The sequence below is a fragment of the Sturnus vulgaris genome, chromosome 19 (assembly GCF_052056855.1).
Source record: "Sturnus vulgaris isolate bStuVul1 chromosome 19, bStuVul1.hap1, whole genome shotgun sequence".
NCBI lineage: Eukaryota > Metazoa > Chordata > Aves > Passeriformes > Sturnidae > Sturnus > Sturnus vulgaris.
This window is the reverse complement of record NC_142261.1, coordinates 11,546,429-11,569,317: the sequence shown is the minus strand read 5'-3', so window position 1 is coordinate 11,569,317 and position 22,889 is coordinate 11,546,429. Positions and strand designations below refer to the sequence as shown.

The following is a 22,889-nucleotide window of genomic DNA, read 5'->3' as shown; positions in this document are numbered from 1 at the left end:
TAGAATGATTCTGTGTGCTGAAGATGAGAATTATCACAAACCCATCGAAGAGCCAAACAGAAATTATCCCTGCTTGCTGTTTAAGGGATTTGTTTTTATTTTGTAGCCAAGTCCTCAGTTGATGTTTTCAGTCTTGTCTCTATTTGTTTAAAAGTGTGTTAGCAGTAAATCAAGGTGCATTTCCCCTGTAGGGTTTCCTGTATGTCAAAGCCATGTTAATTCTCTTTGATTTTCTTCCCCTAGCCCCAGCCATTGCTGCAGATCCTTCCTCTCTTTGTCCCTTTGGACATCAAAGGCTCGCAAGGGGACAGCCCTGGCGGGAAGCTCCTCCCTGCTCATTAGCCTCCATAAAACAGGAACTCACCTTGGCTAGCTGTGCTTGGAGTCCCATCCTCATCCCGCTCACTCTTGACACTGGATCTCGGAAGGAAGGGCTTGTGCTTGCTTCAGGAAATCAGACCTGCTTTTGAACTGGACTATTTTGGCTCCCCTTGGAAGAACTCTGGTGGCTCTCTTGGCCCTGCAAGCTCCTTGACGTCACAGTACATGGAAAAATGCAAGCTTTACCAGGTAAGTGAAGGGCTCCTTCCCTTTTCTCACTGCATGGAAAGATCCCAGACTCATGCCAGAAAGGGAACAAGTGCACCTGAAGGGCTCACCAGCATTTATAGAAGAATGTGTGGGGCTAGAGAGGATTTTAAAACTGGGTTTTTTCATGGGAGTAGATGAAAAATGGTGCATTTGAGTGTTTTTTGAGAGCCCTAGAAGATCTTTGGTAAGATAGCAAAGGTTTGCTCACAATTGTGCCCAAAACTCCCTTACCCACATCACCTTGTGCAGTGTGACCCTGCAGCTGAAGGCTGGAGGTGTTGTTTGTGTATTGTCTGCAAAGCACTGAGTTCTTCAGGTTGAAGGCCACAGAAAGTTTGGAAATGCTTGTCATATTTTTAATAACAGTCCTGGCACAAAGTCTCTGGGTTTGAGGTTTTTTCCCTATTTCCTATGCCCTTTGAAAGTGTGAACCCCAATCAGGCACAGCCAACTCCTTCCAGGTTCACACCAAGCACAAGATTTGTATGATTTCTTTAGGGTTTCATTATGTTTTCCTTCAGTCCAGCTCAGAGCATGCTGTTAATCTTTCCTGTGTGGAGCATGATTGGATTGGGCACAATGGCAGAGATGCCTTGAGACACTAAGGGTCAGCCCAGAGGTGCTGTATTTGTCAGTTCAACTGAACCCTAAATTTACATCAGAAAAAATCCTGGCCCAGTTTATAGGCACATCAGAGGTGACTGGGCAGCCTCAGCTTCCTTTCTCTTCCTCTGCAAGATGTTGTCTCATTCATGAACAAAATATATGTGCAATATGTTAGATGATTTCCACCTTTGCTGCTGTTTTGGGTTTTTTCAGTCCCTGCTGTGTTGATCTGATTCATACTGATTTCTGTCACTTGAATTTTAAGCTAAGAAACAAAAGGCCAGCAATGAAAAAAAATGTAGAGAGTATTATGGTATTTTCATGTTAAAGGTTCCAAATATTGCAGTATTCACCTCATTTTCTTACTGGGTTGCTTCTGGTGTATGACCCCCTAGAGCTGAAATGTTCCAGGTGATGACTGGATGCATCTGAGAGATGTAGAAACATCATACTTTTGTTATTGCTAAAAAACTCTTTGGGTCTGAGAAATGAGGCTCCCTCCAGAGGGTCAGGGTGTTCCTACTGACATTGAGAAGATCAGAGAACATGGGAGGGTTTTTTTTGCTTGTTTGCAATATGAATTTATTAGAAAACTTTGTATATTGATGTGCATTCCTCCCTGGTGGACACTGGATAGCTGTAAGTGTTGGGCTTCACTTGGAAGGTAACAGCAACAAACGTAATAATAACGGATTTTAGTCAAGGTAAGCATAGCTTGTTCCCTTATTGGAGTTTTCCCAGTATTGCAGATCCTATCCTACACATTTTGGGAAGGCTGCAGCAAATTTTCTGATATTTCACATTGTCTCAGTAATGGAAAATTAATTAAGGAACTGCTTTAGGTGAGGCAATTGTATTGCAGAATCTTCCATCCAGAGATCTTCTTCCTAAAACTACTAAATTGTCTCACATTTCTCCTTCTTTCCTTTCTGCCCCCAAGATGACAAAAAGATATGTACAGCTCATTCTAGATACAGAAACTGTGGCACAAGCCACTCCTGTTGGTATAAGGACCTTCAAATCAAGCACAGAATAGATTGAAGATCTTTTAATTTTCAGTGCCTTTACCATTGCAGCTTCCTACCTTTCAACCTCATCTGGACATAAAGAACACGTTTTTGAACAGGCCATGTATGGTGTTACCAACACAATGATAATAGGAATATTTTTTTTTATTTAAAACTAGAACTGCTGGAAAAGGTTTAAATCTCTTTTGGATAATAACAGTTTTAAAATCAAGTTGCACAGAAGAGGAAACCATAGAACAGCACAGCTCACACAAGTTCCCTTCAGTGCTTGGACACTGCCCAAACCTCTCAGTGCCACAATTCCAACACTCAGGCATCTTTGTGGGAGGGTGAGTGCATGAGCCTTGCCATCAGTTACACAGGCACAAACTAGGAGGGAAACAAAAAAATCCAAACAAAATTTGCAAACAAAATCCAAAGTGGATCCTACAAACAGATCCATCACTGCAGGGTCCTGCTGAAGCTGAGTGGATCCATTCACCAGCTCCCACCATTGCTGGGCTCCAGCTCCTCGTGCAGACTGTTCATATCCTGCTTTTCAGCCTCAGCCTGTGCACACAAAACCTGCACAGTCAAAGGCATTAACTGCATTTTAAAACCTTAGCTGCGACATTTAATTGTCCCTGTCTCCTGCAGCATTGTGCTCCTACAGGTGCATTGTGGGCTCATTTTGGTAAAAACCAGATTATAACATCTGCCTTTGATTTTTAATTCAGTGTTGAACTCCTTTCACTTCAATTCCTCTCGAATTTATTGGAAATCTCCCCTCACTAAAGACTCCTGAGATCTGCCTTGTAGTCTCTTTTAATGGCATTGGAATTTGCTTAAAGAAATGTTAATTCGAAAATTCATTTGGGGAAGGAGTGAGCATCTGTCTAGCTAATCAAAACCTGTTTGCATTTATTTGTGACTGGATGGCTCCTGTGGGAAATCAGCCCAATTTTATTGTAACTCCTTTTGATACATGTGCTGCTCTGAGCTACCAAATGCATGGTCTCATGGCAGCTTTCATGTCTTTGCAAGAGGATATGGGGGAAGCTTTAGTAAGAAGATGTTAACAGGCTAATCTTGGTGAGCAAACTAGGTGTCACTTCTTGGCCAGTTCATTAATGTTGGATCAAAGCAGAAAAAAGGGTAGAGAATTTTTTTAAATGCCTAGAGACCTCTACAGACAGACAAAATTACATTTTAATGTTTTCTACTTCTTAATCCTAAGGGAAGAACCACTTAGACTTGTCTTGGGTTGTTTTGGTGGAAAGACGTTCCATTGTGAAAAAAGCTAATTTCTCTGAAAGTAGGTAATTACTTTTTGTGAATACAATTTTGAAGGCATTGCTCAGAAAAGCTGTAATAAGATGAAAATTCCCTTTTTTCTGCTGTCCTCTGAATAAGATCTGATCAGGCTGAGAGGCAGAAAAATCTGCCTTTTAAACAAATAGCTGTGCCTGGCTGCTAATGCACCACCCAGAGGGGTCCTGCTGGCCCTGAGCTGGGACAGCCCTGCTGCTGTGGGTGCCCTGCTCCTCTTCCCTCCTCAGGGCTGTGTTCCTAAAGCCCTGCTGGTCTGAACTCAGCCCAGCAGAACTGCACTGGGTCACATCCTGACCTACAATGGAACTGGGCTTTTCAGTACAGCAGCAGCAATCTTGCCTGCCTTACAATATTGCTGAGAGCACACACTGGAGGTTTTAAGGAAATTTTTAATCCAAAGAGCTGTAGAGAGGTGATTGGTGCTATCAACACCAAAGGCAGTTCCTCCAGAATGCTTTCCCTTTCCTCTTCCCCAGTCGGTCCTGTGCCTCCAGAGGAAGAGCAGGCAGATTGCAGCACTGCCATGGTGTGCTGCTGAAGAGACACCTTCCACCCCTCTCACAGCTCCTCAGTGCTCCCCATCTCCACTTCCCGTTCAGACCAGCCATTCTCTTTTCAGAATAGAGTCTATCCCTGTCGCCTCCTTTTCTTGCCTTCACTTACATTTAGGACTCCTGTCTGTCTCATCTTTGTCTTATGTGGGGATTTTTCACCTCTGCTACCACCTACTTGTCATTTTCCCATTACCCACTGGTGCACTTAAAATCCTTCCAGTCCTTTCAGCTTTCATTGCACTCTCTTGATAAATTGTTTTGTGTAAGCCTGATCACACCAGAACAGTGGATTGTGGCTACCTGCCAGTGTGGGTTTTGTAACAGTGGAGGTTAGGTTGGGTTGGTACAACACACCTACCAGCTCATACCAAACCTGTTGGAAAAGGCTCCATACCTCTGAGCCTACTAAGTAACAAAAATCCTTTGAAGAAAAGTAACAGTTTTTGAGGTTTCTTGTGGCTCAGAGTGCCCAGACCCCGAGGGTCAGTTCCCCTCCTGCCTGTCTGCAGTCACCCTCTCCTTTCTCCTTGCAGACGTGAAAGCGCCGTGTGAGGCCCTTCCTTCCCCCAGCCTGGAGCCCTTCCCACAGAGCTCCATCGTGGTCACCCTCGAGGACATGGGGCTCTGGATGAAGTTTCACCAGATAGGAACTGAGATGATCATCACCAAATCTGGCAGGTAAGGGGCACAGGACAGCTGCCCACACACACCACACCCTTCTGAGCTGTTGTCAAAGTCTCCTGGTGCTCATTTTTCAAATGGTGACCCTTGAACTAGTTTTGTAGCCAGTTTAGCAGATCTTCCTGATCCTGGCAGAAGAATTGCACTTTCAGGGTGTCATAGAAGTCCAAACTGTGAAGTGCAAAAGGTCACTTGTAGGGCTGATGTGCTGAGAAAACTCCTGTACCCTTATCTCACCACTTAACACTGGTGTTCTTCCCTTCACTTTGAGGTTGCTCTGGGAAGTGCCCTGGGCTCCCTTTGCCTGGGTCACAGGCAGCAGCAGTTGAGCAGTAAAGGCCTGGGTTTGAGCCTGTGTTTGCAGACAAGAATGTGGCCCAGACTCATAACGATCTGTGTGTGCAGACTCCACTGAAGTATAAATGAGTCATGTATTGTGGAGCTTGCAGGGAAAGAAGATGGAATTGTGAAGCTGTAAAGTATTGTTCAAAGCTGCTGTGAGCTGGAATAATCCCTTTGGGTAGGGAGGTAGCTGTCAAAGCTCTTTTGCAGAGTCAGAAGTTAAAAGTAGTGGCAAGGAGTATGGGAACAGAAAGCTGGGTGTGCTCTTAGATGAGAGCACGTTTTCTACCCACGTTCAGATTTAATCCATCCTCCAGGGCTGTGAGAGCTGCAGCAGGCCAGGAACTACATGCAACCTCCAAATAGTCCCTTTCAAGTTTGCCACTGCTGTGTTAGAGGAATTGGAAGAACAAAAGCAGTAACAGTGTCAGATCCTCAGTGGCTGCTGCCCTGTTAGTGTCTATCCCACCTAAACCCACAGGACTAGACAGTCCGTCAATAAGATGGACAAATGGTCAGTGGCTGGCTGGAGAAACACTGCTCACAGGGCTTTGCACAGTAGTGAGTAAATGTGACATGCTGATCATTAACAGCCACTCACAGAGAAACCTTTATACTCAATTTTTCATTTCTCCTTCAGACGAATGTTTCCTCAATGCAAAATCAAAGTCTCTGGCTTAATCCCATATGCCAAATACCTCATGCTGGTAGATTTTGTGCCAATGGATAACTTCAGGTACAAGGTGAGTACTTTAAATATCAGAATTTATGCTGTCTTTTCATCTTTATTTGAAATAGATTAATCTTTATGCTTCACTTGTCACACTGATAAATAAATTCTCTTTGGACAAAGTTCACAAGTAATTGATGGATTTTATGCCTCTCTGGAGTTATTTGTCAGTTTTGCTTGGGGAGCAGCTGGAAAGGTAACTAATTTTCATTGTGAGTACAGTTTTAATCATGATTAATGTTGGACTTTTCTGGCAGCCATTGGGAGAAAGGGAGGAAAAATGAGGCCTAAACTTGGAGCTGATTTGGTAACATGATCATGGCTTGTAAGGAAAAATTGGCTACTTGTGCTTCAGAGGAGTGCACTGAATTGACAGTGAAGCAAACTTGCTGTGGCTTTTCTGTAGTGAAAGCATTTTTTTCTAAGCTCCACATTTCTGTCTTTCCCTTCACAGTGGAATAAAGATCAGTGGGAAGTTGCTGGAAAAGCAGAGCCCCAGCTCCCTTGTCGCACCTATGTCCACCCAGATTCCCCAGCTCCTGGCAGCCACTGGATGAAAGAACCTGTCTCCTTCCAAAAACTGAAGCTCACTAACAACACTCTGGATCAACATGGGCATGTAGGTTGTGCTGTGCTCTCTTGGAATTCATTACAGATGAACTTTGTGGGAAATAAGCAGGATTTGTGAACAATTAAATGATGTAGAAATTAAAAGAGATTCAAGTGCCCTTTCTTCCTCCCTCAGCCAACCTTTGTGCCCTCTCAGCTCCCTGCTAGGGAAGCGTGGCTCTGTGCTGGCACTGCAGGGCTTGGAGACACCAACCCCAGCAGGAGTCTCTGGTTAGAAATGGCTGTCCTGGGAGTGTCCACAGGGGACCTGCAGTGTGCTGGCAGTGGTGGCACATGGTAACCTTGTCCTTTGTCTGTCCCAGATCATCCTGCACTCCATGCACCGCTACAAGCCGCGCTTCCACATCGTGCAGGCTGATGATCTCTTCAGTGTCCGCTGGAGCATCTTCCAGGTGTTCAGCTTCCCTGAGACTGTCTTCACTTCTGTCACTGCCTACCAGAACGAGCAGGTACAGTGTGCAGGCTCTGCTTCTGGACACACTGTGAAATGCTGTCTGTAAAATTTCCTGTAAAGGAAGGTGTCTCCTTCCTGTCTGCTCATCCTGGGCACCTGTGGTGGACAGTGGGAAGAAATAGGAACATTGTGGTTCCTGTGGAAAACATCTCCTCTGTGATGAGTCATGAACCTTGATGATATTGAGTGCACTGTCAGTGACACAGAACTCCAAATGCACTAAAAAGTATGGCTGCAGGTCCAGATACAGATGCTCACCCTGTATATTTCTCTAGTTAGATGAATCACACCCAAATCCCTGCTGACCCTGACAAGGTCATTTCTCTCTGTGGGTCAGCTCCTGATCAATGATGGGAGCTGCTGGGAGAGCTGAGATACTGTGGCAAGGCCATGTCCAAAACCCTCACACAGTTTATCTGTTGTGATAAATACTGAGGTGAAGGTCTTGGAACACTGAAGAAGCCAACCAGTCACTGTGATGCTCAGTGTTGTTCCTTTCATTTAAAGATTACAAAGCTCAAGATTGACAACAATCCATTTGCTAAAGGTTTCCGTGAACATGGGAAGAACACTCGAAGGTAAGCTGCTTTTTCATTTTAATTTATTTGTAGCTGGAGTTCACTTGTGAATTTTGCCCAAGGTCTTTGAGCAAAACTACCAGCCAGCTCTGCTGAGCCTGCTGCATTGTGCACACTGCATTTCCCTGTATCTGGGAGTGATGTCCTTCTGTGCAGCCTCTTCTCAAGAGACTTGGGGAGTGGGAGGTGACAATTCCTACAGAGATGTGGGAGGTGTGACAAATTTGAGACCTGCATTCCCTTGCACGTTGGAGCTAGACTGGAGTCTGACATGTGAATAGCAGTGATAACAGGAGTCCACAGCAGACCATTTGGTCTCTTGGAGATCAGCTTGATTCTGACATTTGGAGGCTCCCTTGTCTCCTTTTCCTGTGGGTGGAAGTGTCTCTTCCAGTGGGAGATTTTTTGTGCAAGAGGGAAGATGGATACCAATATCAGTGAGATCTTCTGCTTGGTCTGAGGGCAACCATGGATGAGATGAAAAAAAAGCTTAAATTGCAATCCCAGGCTGGCAATAGAGAAGGAAAAAATGGAGGCTTTTTCCAAGCAGAAAATGTTATGAAAATATCTGAGATTTTGTTTTATGCCTGAAAAAAAAAACTCCTGTAAAAAAAATTTCCTGATGAAAAGAGGCCAAAGCTGACTCTTTTTTACTTAAACTTTAAAAATGTTATGGATTTTCTTTCTCCTCCTAATAGCATCCCTTCCTATATATCTAGGCAAAAAGCTTACATCCAAGCTACCCCCACATTTTGTTTCTTTCCAGGGAAGGACGAGCCAAATGCCAGAAGCCCAGTCCAGCCAAGAGCCAGAAGAGGAAGCTGCCTGAGGAAAAGGAGCCTGCTGCTGAGGAACGTGGTAATATTCATCACAACAAACACAGAGAATGATATTCAGAAAGTTTTTTTAAGCTTAATCATTCCTTGCTCCAGCTCATGGTGCTGCTTGCAGTAGCAGAGCAAAGGAGAGAGGACAGGGCAGGACTGACCACCACAGTATCTGGGCAAAAAGGAGCTTGGGGGGCCATTCCCTTAAAACAGAAGGGCTGCAGGAGGTGGCAGTGTGTTTCCTTCCACCATCCTGTGATTACTGCAACTGCCAATAGACCATTGTGAGCCTTGCCTCCCTCTTCCCCTTTCTCATTCTTTTCCATTCTTTCTTTTCCCTGCTTTGAGTCAGATTTTGAGAAGGATGAGAATGTAGATGTGAAGGAAGAGAGTAACCCTGTAGTGGTGAGCAGTGGATATCCCTTCTGGGGCTCGGAGCAGAACAGCAGCCAGGCCTTCCCTGCAGCCTCACCAGTGCCTGCTGAGCAGAGGGAGGGTCTGGCCAGAGAGCAGCAAGTGCCAACACCATCCTACCAGACATACCGGTGAGTCCTGCCTTCTGCTCAAAGCTGCACTTTAATTGGTGGGATTCCTCCTCTTCTGCTGGGTATTTCCTAAGAAAAACTGCCAGTTGGGAATAGGAGGAGCATGCCTTTCTGTTGGACAGCACATGTGGTTGAGAGATGGTAGGTTAGCATGGACATAGCTCCAAGGATGGCCTTTGACTTCTAGTTCAAACCCACCGTTTCTGGGCATGCTCATGTCTTTGTAATGTTCTTTATTTCCCTGTCCCAAAATGCTCTCCCAGCCAGCTCTGTGTCCTTTGGAGGAAGTGGTGGAGGAGTGACAAGACTCCAGTGATTTTTCCTTCCTCATTGCAAAATTGGGTGTGAGTGAGCCCAGACTAGAACTGAGCCAGAACCAAGGTAGTCCGGACTCACCTTCTCTGGCATTTTATTTTTCTGTGAGTGTGACAGCGAGGCCTGGGCTAAAATCCACAGTAATAATAAGATGAAGCAGTATGCAAGGGGAAGAGCTTGCCCTGCCTTTCCCCAGGGGATCTTTGTGGGTTTTCCGTGGTTTTCCACTCTGGTAGGTCTGACTCACTGTTCTCTCTGCCCTTGGGCCCAGGTTCCACGAGGCTGGGGACAGCCAGCAGCTTCCCAGCCGCGATGCCTCGACCTTGAATGATTTCCGGGCAAGGTGCCACGCCTTGGATCTGGCCATGGTGCCTGAGCATGACTCCAAACAGCTCCCAGAGGGCTTCACCAACCTGCCCCCACTGCCCCCACCTCTGCCTCCTCCCCAGGACTACACAGGAGTGGTGAACATGGCTCTGGACTCGGTGGGGAAAGCCGGGGCCCGGGCGCCCATGTACAGTCCCTATGGCAGCGAGCAGGGCCTGGGCCAGTGGGTGGTGCCTCCCCACAGCCAGTACAGGGCAATGAGCTACTCAGCCTTCTCCACGGAGTACAACACACAAGGAACTCCAGGACATGCCCATGGCACCATGGCAGAGTGGAGCCAGTACCCTCTGTTCCCCTACGCCTGCTGGTGAATGGGGAGGACCCTTCCCAGTGAAAAAACTGAAAGAAAATTGTAAATGAGATTGAATTTGCTCTGGGGTGTTGGACTTGTGAAGCTTTGCCTACACTAGGCAGAGGTATTTGCTGCAAGCAGTAGCATGGGACACCTTCACTTCCTTGTCTCCTTGCACAACAGCCCTCACCATATTTCACAAGCAGTGGTTAAACTGGTGGCGGCCCCAGCCATGTCATTGTGGGTCAAGCCCGATGTGTTCTGCAGTGGTTTTTTTTCCCAGCAGGAGTAGGAGACCACAGGTCTGCAAGAACAGTATTTAAAGACTGAACTTACAGTCACAGTGTTGGCACCTCGCATTTGGCAGTTTCCAACATCCCTTCCTCCTGGGACTTGGTGCAAAGAGATAGGGGCTGAGGACTTCCAGTAAGCCATGTGGCCAAAAGGCCATAGAACATACTGCAAAGATGAGGAAAGCAAGCAATCCTGGTGAACTTTGAGCAGTATAGTATAGTCAAAGTAAAGCTAAAGTCTCACCTTTCTTCCAGCAGCAGATGAGAGTCAAATGCACAGCAAGGTGTGTCTGGAGCACAGCAGTGGGTCGTGCAGGCAGGGGAGAGTTTGTTCCATGCAGAAGTAGCAGCAAGGCTGTGTGTGGTGTCTTCCTGTCCCTGTGCCCATCCTTCCTCTGTCAGCCCTAGATTCAAGGTCAGTGACACGCTCTTCATTCTGTGGAGGTGGAGGGAGGTTGTTCGTGCAACGTGGGGGGCTCCTCTGGGGCTTTCCGAGGTTGTCAGAAGCAGGGCCATGAGCAGCACTGCTGCTGTGTCACTCCAACCTCTTCCTTTAGAGAGAGAGGAGATTTTCCACTGTGAACTTAGTCCTTCTCCTCCTCCCTGCCACCCCTGGAGAATATAATTTATAGTTGTGGTTCCTGTGCTGCTCTTTGAGTGTGTGAAGTCATCTCGCTGCTGTTTGGGAGTCTGTAGGGATCTGTCCATGTTCAGTTATCAGAGTGGTTCCACCTCCCTCCTCTCTGGTCCCATCCTGAGCAGGAGCAGCCCGTGCACTGCCATGCAAGCAGGGATTCTTCTCATCTTCCTGTTAGAAGGGGGAGGCCTCCCTGATTGCCCAAGTGCAGATGGCCGTGGCACTGGGGACTTGCTGAGACAGACTCATTGCTTCTCAGGGAGGATAGACATGTTGCTAGGTGTTATTTAGGGAATGTTTTCGTGTCACGCTAATAGCTGCCATGTGGCCTGCAGCCATCAGTAGGCACCGAGGTGTGTCATTTAGCCTGTGTGCCAGATGGTTTTCTGTGTGCACACACGTGTGAGAGAGTGTGTGTGTGTAGCAAGATGTCTCTGAGCAGACCCAGGCAGGTTTGTGCCCAGTGCCTCAGGACCCATGTGCAGGGACACTGGGAAAGCCTGTGCACCAGGTTCTTGGGGCACCAGCTCCTCATTGTGAATCTGCATAGCATAGGGATGTTGAGCCATGTTGTTATTATTAAAATTACTGTGAAAAGTAGCCCTGTAAATTTGTGGACTCGGCTACAATGACTGTTTCCTTATTTAAATTGTATATTGCAAACTGCTTTTGTACCACAATTATGATATGTACAGAGCAGCTGAGTACTTCTCCTGGGCTTCCCAGGATCTGAGGATGTGCAGCATTGAAATAAAGGTCAGACTTTGCCACAGTACATGTACGTAATGCCCTGTGAGCCTCCTCTCGGATGGCACCCTGGCCAGTAGTGATTTGTACCTGCTGTGCATGACACACGTGTGGATATGAGCAACTCACTTAAAAAGAAATCTGGCTGGGGAAACAAAATGTGGAGCAGGTTTTTTTTAATGCCAAAATATCGTGATTTCCTGCTGTCCAAATGCCAGCTGTGTGAAGGCAGGTCAGCTGTAAAAGGCTGTCTCTGGCCATCAGTAGCAACCACCACTGTCCTTCACATCTTGGAAATGAGATGAGCAGAATGGCTGGGGAGGTGAGTGAGTGCCTTGAGCACCATGTGCAGGGCCAGCAGCATGCCCACAACAGAGAGAATGCATTCCCCACAGGCTACCTGGCTGGATCCGTTTCTTTATCTTTGTAGCTGGGAGGTGTTTCCCTGTCACAGAGCACTAATAAGGATGAGAAGCTGCAGTGAGGATGAGTAACTGAGGACAGCTGGGCAGCACTGGGGAATTCCTGTGAAAATAGGAGTGCAATGCTGTTTCTTTCAAACCTTTGCAGTAGCAGTACAGGTGCTGCTGCCCCCTGGGCCTGTCGGTAGAGCTGGTTTGGCAGACGGCTCTGCACTGGGGTAAAAGACTCAGCTTTGTGCCTAGGACAAGCCATCAATTACTCATCAGCCTTCTGTTGCAACAGGACTGCTTGCCCTTCTCCAGTGAATCATCCAGCTTGCTGGAGAAGTACCTATCCTTTCTCTGTGATTAGAGACTGCTCTCGGCTTGTTTGGGAAGCCTTTGGAGATTTTGCCTGTAGGTGTGCTCTGGACTCTGCTCCCGCCCCCTCCCTTTGCAGTTCCCACTGGCTTGTTTTCTTCAGCTGTGGCATTTAAAGTCTGTAGGAGCTCGACTGAGATGCTGGTTTTGCACGCATGTGAGATAATGTAATGCCTCTGACAGCTTCAATAAAAGGAAATGAGACATGTGGAAGTCAGGCCATTAAGACTAATAAAATAAACTCAAAAGTGTAGGTTTTGTGCATCTTTCTCAAGCACGACGTGCTCTGCTTTAGTCATGGTACCTGGGGCCAGCTTGTACATGCATGCCACGCTGTTGATCTCGGTATTCATTGTTCTCCACACTGTGTTCAGTGAGCCTCAGGTTATCTGCTCACACTGCTAGATGTGACTCAGGCTCTTGCACCAATTCTTTGCAGCAAATTGTTTATTTTCTCTGTGTTTTCTGCTCCTCTCCTGCAGAGAAGTTACATACGGAGGAGGGCAAATGGACTATAAATGGGATCTAGGTAAATTTCCTATGGGAAATCAAAATCTTGATTTATTTTGGTTTCTCCTACTGGTTTTTGCAGCCTTAAGACTTGTCTGACGCCGCTTCAATGCAGATGGGAATGGCAGAAAAACGCTTTCTTGCCGATGCTGCAGTCCTTGCCGAGGCAGCAAAGCTCCGAGCTGTGCCCACAGCCCTGTGGGGACACGGCGAGTCCAGGCTATGGCCTGTTCAGTGGCACCTGCGCTGGCTCTGCAGAAACAACTTCCAGCTGCTTTCACTGAGAGCTTTTCCAGTTTCCGGGTGCTGCCGGGACAGGGATGTGCCGGGCTGGAGCACAGCGCGCTCCGGGACGGTGCCTGGCCGAGCTCCCGGCACGGGGAGCGGGGCGAGCCCTCACGGGGCAGGGCGGGAGGCCTGAGGGGAGCCTGGGGGGCTCGGCTGGGCTGCGGCTCGGGGAGCACCTGCTGCTGCACAGCCAGGCTGAGAGGGCTCCTGGCCGGCTTTGGGCTGACCCCACGGCCCGGCCTGGGGTGTGTGTGGTGCTCCTTGAGCTCCCTGCAGACTGCCACCTGCATTTCCGTGCTCAGCCCAAGTCGAGGCTCACTTTAAGGCGATCCAAGCAAGCAACGCAAACCCCCCTTCCAGGAATAGCAACATTCTTTCAAGTCTAATGAGTTTTTTATTGCAGAGCTTAAAATCCACTTAATTCCCGAGCCCTAGGGTGGGATCCATGCGGAGCCTCTTTAGCAAGGGGAAGCAGCGTTTGGTTGGAGCCACAAGCAGTGCTGGTCGCCCACCGGGAGTGGCTCCGAGCCACATCCGAGCTGCCCTCCGTGCCACCCCTGCCCGCTCCTCAGCGGCCACACGTGTGCCTGCAGGTGCCTTCCTGTCCCTGCCCACCTTGGCCTCCAGGTACTCGCTGAGTGGCCAAGAGCAAAGAGAGAGGGATAAAACTGTGCAGGGCTGGCTGGGGAATGGAGGGATTCCTCTGGATCGTGGTGGGGTGGCCAGTTCTGTGTCCCTCAGCTGTTCCCAGAGACACGGCCTTGCCGCAGTGCCTGTGAGGGAGGCCTGTTCCTGCCTCGGGGCTCTGTTTGCAGCCCTCTGCTGCTGGCCTGGCTCCCTGCTCCTCCAGGTAAGCTGCGTTTTACTGTCCTGCCTTGCAGAGCTGCAGCGAGGTCTAAATGTGCTTTCTGGACGTTACAGCAGGAGGAACACGGGGGATAGTGAAGGAAGTGGGAAAGGCATTTCTCCTGCACAGCACAAACATGCACGTCCCCGAACAAACCCAGAAGCGTTCTTGAGGCCTGGGCCTGAGCAGAAGTGTCAGACAAAAATTAAACAGAGGGTACAGCAAACTTTTGATGTAGGGTTGAGAAGAGGTGCTGCAGCTGTGTTGAGCAGTGTTACTGTTCAACTTAGTTTAGTGTTATTCCTTTTTTGTTTTTCCAAGTCGTGTGAGTTTGTTTTATGACCTGAAGCACTTAGCTGTGGGGTGCTGGATTGCCTCTGACACTTCTCTAATACTCAATTTATTTTCTTTGAACATGCAGGTGTACAACTACAGTGTTCCTGCCCAGACAGCACCCTGCTTGATGAGTGTAATGGATAGATTTAATTTTAATCTCCTACAGTTCTTTGGAGACATGCTGAGATTTTTTATTTCCTCCTCCTCTATTTTTACTGAAGAGGGTAAATTATATGCCTCCATAAAGCAGAGTGGGCAGCCAGTGATACAGGATGGGCACTCCCATCAGTTATGCACCAGGCATAAAGTACTGCTCACTTTCCGTATCTCTGTACATGTAAAACAGCAGCTGTTCACAGGAGAGACTTCCTGTGTGCTGGCACTGTCACTCCAGATCCCATCTGTGGGGTCGCAAAGCACGGGCACCTGTGATCTCTGTAACATCCTTGCTGGGAGATGGTGCATTAAGGGTAATCTGTGTGGAAGTGCTGGTGCAGAGAAGACAGGGATGAGTCAGGCGTGATTCCTGTCACACCGTGGGGTCTGTCCCCACGCTGAGCAGCCAGCCCTCTGCTCGCCCACAATCTGGTTCGGGCTCTGCTTTGCCATCTAGAAGGGGCTCAGTGGAGACAGAGCTCTCCAGAGCAGCTCAGGCTCGTCCCAGCGTTCGAGTGAGGGGGAAATGGGAATTGCTTCAGTAAGCCTAAGTCAGCCCTCCGGGGATAAAGGCAGCGAACTAGAGCAGTGGAGGGGATGTGATCAAACCCGCTGTTCACCAAAAGGATGTGCTGAGCATCTGACATAGGCTGAATGACACTAATGTGCTCCCCATAGAGCCCCTGGGGACACACAGGGCATTTTGTAAATCCTGGATGAGAAAGCTCGGCCAGGACAGCGGAGTTCTGCCCCCCAGGCTGGCCTGGCACTCCTCCTGGAGCCGCATGTTCCTCATCCTGCCCTTATGGCTGTTAATGGCCTTGTCTTGCCTCCATCCTCAGGGAATAATTGCCTCACACTTGAGCAAATGTGCTCGGTGTTTGAAAGGAGTCTATCGATTTGTGCGTATTCCTGAAAGCCTCACAGGGCCCCGTTCCCTTTGAAGTGTAAAAGCATCTGTCTGTCTCTGCTTCTCCAGCAGTCTCCCGCTCCATTTGCATCTCCTCTCGGGCTGCCCAGGAATCCATCCCTGGCCCCATGCCGTGCTCCGGTTTCGGTGCTGGGAGGGCTCCCTGCCATGGCCTTGGAGACAAAGGTGCAAAGCTTCAGTCTAGGGAGGGGGTTGAGCTCAGCTTGCAGCTGGGGCTGCTCAGGATGGGGCTGTTCCTGGAGGCCAGTTTCCAGTAGACAGACTGGGAATGTTCTCGTTGGGTGTTTATCGGTGGTGTGTGTGTTAATTAGGAAGGAGAGGAAATAGCCTCTGGCTCCTTCCCACCGTAGCACTTCACTTCCCATGCCAGACAGCACTGGTTGGTAAGGAAGGTCAGACCTGGACTGCCTTGGATAATCCATTATGTGGGAGCTGAATTGCACAGGAATGACCAGAACCCTTGATTGTTCTCTGTTATGCATTTGAACAAATACTATTGAAATGTCACCGAGTCCCTGGTCTGTGTGTGGGAATTCAGCCAGTAATTCTCCCCATCCCACCTCCCCTGGATGGGCTGCTTGTCCCTACCACGGCATTTTCATGTAGGCAACAACCTTACAGGGGTGACTGCATTTCTGGAGCTAGGACCAGAGCTCTGACACCTCTTGGTCATCCCTAGGGTGGTGGTGAGAGCACAGTGCAGATAACTCCATGCTGGAATTGCAGGGGCTGCCTGTAGCCACTGCCATCCAGCACTTCCCAGATGGTGTGCTGGGTTTCCTATTTCAAGGGGGCCCCAGCTGAGCAGCCATGGCACCTCGCTGCTGGAGGCAGTAAATGGGCTCCCATCTGGTTTTAATGATCAGTAGCACTTTGGTGCTTGTTTATTCCCATGTTTTATGCTTTAGCAATAAAAAAGTGCTTCAGTTTGTTCAATCCATCCTGGTGCTGGATGGAGATGAGTTCACAGCTCTGACAAAGAGGTCCCAGCGGTATACAGGATGTCTGTTTTGGATTTTGTTTTTAGACAGCTGGGCAGAATCAGATCATGTAGTAGCTTTTGAAATACAAACATCAGTGGACAGTATAGGCAGGACACACAGTTCATCATGTCTAGCAAGGAAATCATGTCCTTTGATTAAAGAAAACTTGGTTCTGGAGCTGGAACTGTCTGCCCTTCTATCTCCCACACGGCAGCACAGAGCTCTGCTGTAGAGACTGGATGAAGTTAGTCCCAACTTTAAACCAGGTACTCAAGAAAGTTTTAGTCCCAAAGTGCTGCCTGTGGCAGTCACTGAGCTGCAGCATCGTGTCCCACCACAGCCCTACAGTGGCAGTGGAAGTAGAAGTGCTGGCAGGGACACATCTCATCATGGGCACATGTCAGCTCTGGTGCCACCTTGCTCGGGGCAGCTACGGTGGGCTGGGAGCTGTAAAAACTCTCTGGGGTCACTGCAGTCATCTGTTAAATTAATCTAAGGGGGCAACTGTCTGTAAGGGGCTGTGGGGCTTTCTTCCTGTCCCCAGCACACTTGTGTTCCCTGGCCGATGTGCCTGGGGCAGGGAGCAGCTCTGGCACTGAGGGGATTGTCCTCTGAAGGGACAGGCAATAACATCTCTGGCACTCAGTATCTGGGATCCTGAAGCAGTTCTGCAAAAGCCAGTTAAAGCTTTTCAGCAGCTCTGTTGAAGGGTAGGTGGGGACACTAAGGCAAAGAGATTAAAGTCAATAAACCACAGGGGGAGAAATGGGCTCTTTGCCTCCCTTCTGACTTTTATGGAGACCTGGAAACATTTTGCTTTCCCATTTAATATTCATCTTCTACCCTAATGGTGGAGAAACAGTCTTCTCCACTTTATTTCCCAATGGTATGCTCCTTGGAGGATCTTTAACTCTTACCTCTAAAGAGCATTGATTTTCTGCAGAGACTCTTTTTCCTAACTGTTTGTCGAGGCTTGGAGCTTTAGGTAGCAACTAAAGAGAGAAGGATTTTAACAAACTAATTAACCTCCCTCCAAGTCATTCAGGGTCTGTTCCCTTGGTGCCACTGATGTTGCATTTGTGCTAATTTCCCCTGGAAGGTCTAATGTAGGGGGAGCGATTAAAGGAGGCTTTTCTCGGGCAGTTTTTACACAGCAGGAAGAGGGAAGGTGGCAGCGGCTCCTCTGTTTAGTTACTGCTGTCCCCAGGGTCACCCACCCAGCCCCTGCTGGAGCCAGAGCCCAGCTCACTGCTCTAGGAACACTTGGTGTGCTCCATGGGGACTGGCCAGGTGCCATCAAGGCAAAGCAGTCCCTCAGAGTTCACCAGGTACCCTCTGAGATGGGGCTCTGGGTTACATCAAATGTCACCCCAGCTTCCCCAACAAACACGGGCTGTCAGTGTCGAGGGAAGGATCTTCTGCAGAGCTGAGCGGGTTTTGCCATCACAGTGTCAGAAGGGCTCTCTGCTCCTCTGGCTTTCAACTGCAAATGAAGCAAATGGCAAAGCATTGACAAAGGACCTCCCTGGCCTCTGCCCTGGCCTGGTGCTCCCGACCCTGGACACGTGCTGATGGTGTCAAATCTCCCGGGATCAGGGTAGAACTGTGCCATGGTGCCCTGGAAAAAGGAAACCCTGATTCTTATGGATGCTCCTAAGAGCCTTGTGCTGCTGGAATCAGGTGAGGCTCTGGGTGGCAGGACACAAACGGAAGCAGGTGTGGGGGCACCATGCTCATCCTCACGCTGCTCCCAGGCTGAAAGTGAGGATGAGAGGGAGAAACAACGCTGTGCTCCTGGGATGTAGGGCTGGGACAGCTCGTGAGCTGTGGCACGAACTCCTTGAGTCCAGACTATAAAGTACTTCACAGGCCTGTCCCAATTGCCTGGCCTATTAGTTTTATGGAGGGGCCTATTGTAAGGATGCAGTTGGTCTCCTTTTGCCACGGTAATGAAAATACAACCACGGTGGGGAGAGAGAGACCCTGCCAGGGAGGCAGTGGGAAGCCTGTGCTCAGGCATTGGGGTCAAAACCCTGTGGGCTCCTGGGGTGCCCGGGTATCTGTCGGTGCCACCGTGGGTGGCGCTTTGGCAAGGAGAGCCTTTGCCCCTTGGCCCAGCCGGGGGTTCCTCCGAGCAGAGGATGAGGCTGGAGCCGGGCATGCACAGGCAGGGGCACAGTGCCACCCAGTGACTGCGTGTGACCTGCGAGGGGACAGCTGGGGCTGCCTGCAGGGGGGTTGCTTCAACGGTGCTGAGGCCTGGAAGCTGCAGCAAAGGTAACCCAGGGCAGTGTGGAGAACAGAAAGCCAAGAAACCGTCCACGTTGTTGCTTTCTGGTTAAAGTGCACAAGGGGCAAAGCTCTGGGGCTGTTGTGCTGTGTCTGGAGCCAGCGTTTTGCATGCCTGGCTCAGGTGCTGACAGAAGCCAAGTGTTAGGCAAGTTGGGGCTGAAGCAGCTCACGTTTTAGGAGGGATCTGGCAGCAAAACAAAGGGAGGAGAAGGTGGTTACCTGGGACGAGCTGCTCTCCATGGGGAGGATGTGTCTGCTTTGAGAAGTGCAAGGCAGCTCTGGGGCAGTGTGTCTGGTCCCAGAGAGACAAGGATGTTGCAGGGGCTGCCTTGGAGCCCCTCGGCCTCTCCCAGGAAGGGACCCCTTGTGTCTGGAGCAATGGGTGACAGCCACATGTGGTGGATTTATGAAGTTAATGCAGGATCTTTCCTCCTTTCTGCCCAAACCCTGCCTACATTCCTTGCTAAGTCAATCCTTGTGTCTTGTGCTCCCAGGCTGTAACAAGCATCAACAGGCAGCTTGAATGGTGGAGGAGAGGGAAAGGAGCCAGGTACAGTGGGGCATAGTGCTGGCATCTCCCGAGGTGGCTTCTGCAGGAAATCACTGCCCCAAGCAATGCTCTGATACATTTCCAGCAGGGACTGTCTCTTGGAGGAGGCACAGACTGTGGCTCTATTTTGGGTGATGACTGCAGGGCCCACAGAGCATTTGGCAGCAGGGAGGGGTGTTAAATCAGCCTGTCCTTCTCCAGGTACATCATCTCCACCCCCCTGCACTTTCCCCAGCTGTTCCAGTGCGGTGCTGCCATGGGGCTGCAGCATGGGCTGGAATCAGGGCACTGCAGCGAGGGAGGTGTGAGCCCTGCACGGCTGATGATGCAAGCCCACATCTTCACTGCCCTCTTAAGGACTGTGCACACTTTCTGTTCTTGGGCTGCTCTCCAATATGCCTTTGTTTTTGTCTATTTCAATTTGCCGGTGTTGATCCCACAAACACCACTGTGGAGGTCTGTGGGCTTCTGCTGCTGTAGAGCACAAAGCCTTGCTGGAAATCCAGCACCAGCTGGAGAGCTGTTTCCATCCCATCACCCACCTCTGCTTCAATCACTAGTCATGGTGAGGGTAGATCACTGAGCTTCGTACAGGCAGGAGCTGCTACAGAGTACTTGGAGTAACCTTTTTGTCACTGCTGGGATGATTTTGGCCAGAGATTTCCAGTGGTGCTGCTTATCCTGCGTGTGGTGATCAGACCTGTGTTAGTGCATTCAGCAGTCCCAGACCTGAGTTAATTTTAGCCTTTCTGTTTCAGACTCCTGCTGATGTGTCCCGTGTCCAGGCCAAGGTGCTATTTCTTGCAGGGAAATGATCTTTGTTAATTTTAGATCTCCAAAGTGCCAAGTAGGCACAGCTATTCCAGGTAGTCGGGCACAGCAGGAGGTGTTCAGTCTTGGGATATGGCTCTTCCTTACACAAAGAAGGCCAAGCCTGATGAATTACATTTCCTTTGTGCCCTGCAGAGCATGAGGCTGATGCTCAGCAGGAATCCAGCCCAGAGCTGTGTGTCCGTTGTCACTGCAGACTCAGAGCCAGAGCACCAGCTGCAATACCTGGAAAGAGAAAAGCTCTTTCTCTTCAAGGTCATTGGATTAATTGTATCACTGGTCACAAGAAGAGGGGAAAAGAAGAGATGGTCTAACATAACAGAAATGGATTCAGCAGGTAGAAGTCCTCATGACAGCCCCTGAACCACATAATCCAGATCAAAGTAGTAAAGAACAGAATACATTAAAAACTGTGGAAATCGTGACTAGAAATACAGGGGGTCATTACTTCCCAGTAATGAAAAATGGGCAAGTTTGATTTTTGTATTTTTTATGACAGGGATAGCAACAGTGCACTCTAAGGCTTGGCTGGGTTTGTCACTGCTGTCAGGAGCATTCCTGGGGGTCTCCAGCTTGGCTGCTGACCAGTGGTGGGTTGAACAGGAGTTGAGTGCCAAGAGTTTCAAACCAACTCCTGTTGTTCACTTATGTCAGTCCCTTCTGTCTGTTCAAAACAGTATCCTCTCCTTGCCACTCTCCCCAAATGAGTTGGATTTTGGGTGAAGGGGCAGCTGGGGGAAGGTAAAGCAGCATGTCCAGCATTACCCTTCTACCCCTGCTGCCCTCTGACAGCCCAGTGAGAACTGCTCCTACCTGAGGGTCTGGAGAGGATTCACTGGATAGCACAGATGGGGAATCAGTGCAGTGGAGGGGGGTTAACAGTCCCTCGGTATCCACGCTTTCAGTTCAGTTTAGTGATAAATTTCTAGACCAAATGCTAGTAACAACAGCTTTCTCAGCGCTGACTTTCAGCTGCCCTTGCTGGGCCAGCCAGGACGTATGAAGCAGGAGCTGGTTCCCTGCGGATACCCCAGATTTAGCTCTGATCCCAATTGTCTGCCGTGCCAGCGGCGGGTTAGACTAATAACTCGTGCAGGGAGGGTTCTGGTTACAAAATGCCTGGAATGAAGCAAGCAGGTGCTGGGAAGGTTAGCTGAGGGGAGCACTGCGTTCATTCCCCATCGCCTCTCGCTCCCCTGCCTGCCTCGGGATGGATCTCCGCAGGTGAGGCTGCACCGAGGCCTTGCTGTCCCTGGTGAGCACCGTCACACCACAGAGCAGGACCAGCTCAGCTCTTAGCCCCCAGGGCTGTGCCAGCCTGGAGCAGGAGCCCCGCTGAAGCAGATGGGCTGAGTCACGGTGGTGGGCGCTGGGTGCCCGGGCTGCTCCCAGGGAGGGCGGGCAGCTGGAGCACTGCAGGCAGGGATAGCCTGACTCAGGGTGGGCACACAACACTCGGTGTTAATGAGTCACAGCAATCGGTGCCGCTGTGGCTCTCAGGGCTTGCATTTCAGAGCAGGCAGCTCAGCCCGGGACAGCTGTGAGCGTTTCTTTCCCTGGACACGCGGCCCTGCTGCAGCGGGGCTCAGCTGTTTGCACAGCGACCGCCAGCCTGCAGCTCGGGGATGGAGGGTTCCTGACATCGGAAATGCTTTACCTTTCTCTATTGAGCTGTGTCTGGTGGTTCAACAGTGCTACAGGAGCAGCTGACCTGTCCTCTAAACAAAAAGGCAGAGGGGACAATATGGGGGACAGAAATCCGTACAGTTGCTCCAAGGTGAGTGTGGCCCTCAGGAGCTTTCATCTGTGCAGTTCACACTGCGGAGAATCATGTAGACATGGAACTGTGTTCTGCTGTGGCTGCAGTATATTTGGTGTATTTAGATGTATTTCCTATGGTGTAAGCTCCAACAGACACACCTCTGGGTATGTCTAAAAGGGTGTTTGTCATCACACTGGTATAGATATAAATCCTTTTAAAGTAAATCATTGACAAACTCATGAACCCAGCTGATCCCAGCTTGCACTGAAAAAGGGAGGCTTGTGCTGCCTGTTGTTGGACTGAAGTAACTGAACTACTTCAGATTTGCACTGGTAGAAGCCTGACTGCAGGTAAGACAAATAAGCACTCCTTGAGTTACTCCTTGCTCCCTGTTACCTTTTGCTTTTTGCCTTTTAGCCTGAAACAGGATTACCAAGCCCACTGAATGTATCTGACCTATTTTCGTCTTTAAAACACAACTGGTTTTCTCCAAAGCATAATTTGCCAAATGTGACTATTTGATGATAAGACACTATGCAGAGTTGGCTATGAATGTTTATTAACATCACATGGAAATCTGTACTCCAGAGAAGACAAACACGAGGTTGTCACCATACCTACAGAGTCCAGGGAACCAATACAAGCTTTGTAGGCTTCTTCTTTGCAGCAGTTGAGTGGCTGATGCTCTTCTTAAGTTTTTCTCCTATACAGGATCAGCTCAAGTATCAGCACCTTGTTAATGATTTAACTGAAAAAAACCTTTAAGTTTAGTTAAGCTACTATTGATCTGGATTGACTAAAAAGGCAGAAGATGGATGACCAGGATGTGGGTTCTGACTTCCAAACACAGTTCTGATGTTTTGCAGCAGCACCTCGTGGCAGGGGCCAGAGCCACAGTCCCTGCTCTCCAGTGCCTGCACAGGTTACACCTTAGTTACTCAACCAATAATAAGCGAAATTCAAACCATTGCATAAACCAGTCATTCTTACAAGCACAGTCAAGGGCATCACAGTAAACAAAGGTCATGGTTTCCAGAGAGCCCTGAAAGCCTGGGCCAAAGAGCACAATAAAC

At 49.2% G+C, this 22,889-nt stretch overlaps 1 protein-coding gene across 3 annotated transcripts in view; it reads left to right on the top strand.

Annotated features, from left to right (window-relative positions):
• The window catches only part of LOC106864815 (T-box-containing protein TBX6L), a 30,558-nt gene extending 17,975 nt beyond the window's left edge, over positions 1 to 12,583 (top strand). For all 3 annotated transcript variants that reach the window (XM_088176032.1, XM_088176033.1, XM_088176034.1), the window contains 9 exons: positions 244 to 570; positions 4,624 to 4,768; positions 5,754 to 5,856; positions 6,298 to 6,462; positions 6,776 to 6,922; positions 7,435 to 7,505; positions 8,272 to 8,363; positions 8,685 to 8,877; positions 9,464 to 12,583. In XM_088176032.1, coding sequence (XP_088032158.1) covers positions 555 to 570; positions 4,624 to 4,768; positions 5,754 to 5,856; positions 6,298 to 6,462; positions 6,776 to 6,922; positions 7,435 to 7,505; positions 8,272 to 8,363; positions 8,685 to 8,877; positions 9,464 to 9,890 — 1,359 coding nt within the window. In that variant the 5' untranslated portion in view covers positions 244 to 554 and the 3' untranslated portion in view covers positions 9,891 to 12,583. The remainder of the gene's footprint in view (positions 1 to 243; positions 571 to 4,623; positions 4,769 to 5,753; positions 5,857 to 6,297; positions 6,463 to 6,775; positions 6,923 to 7,434; positions 7,506 to 8,271; positions 8,364 to 8,684; positions 8,878 to 9,463) is intronic.
• The last annotated feature ends 10,306 nt before the right edge of the window (positions 12,584 to 22,889 follow it).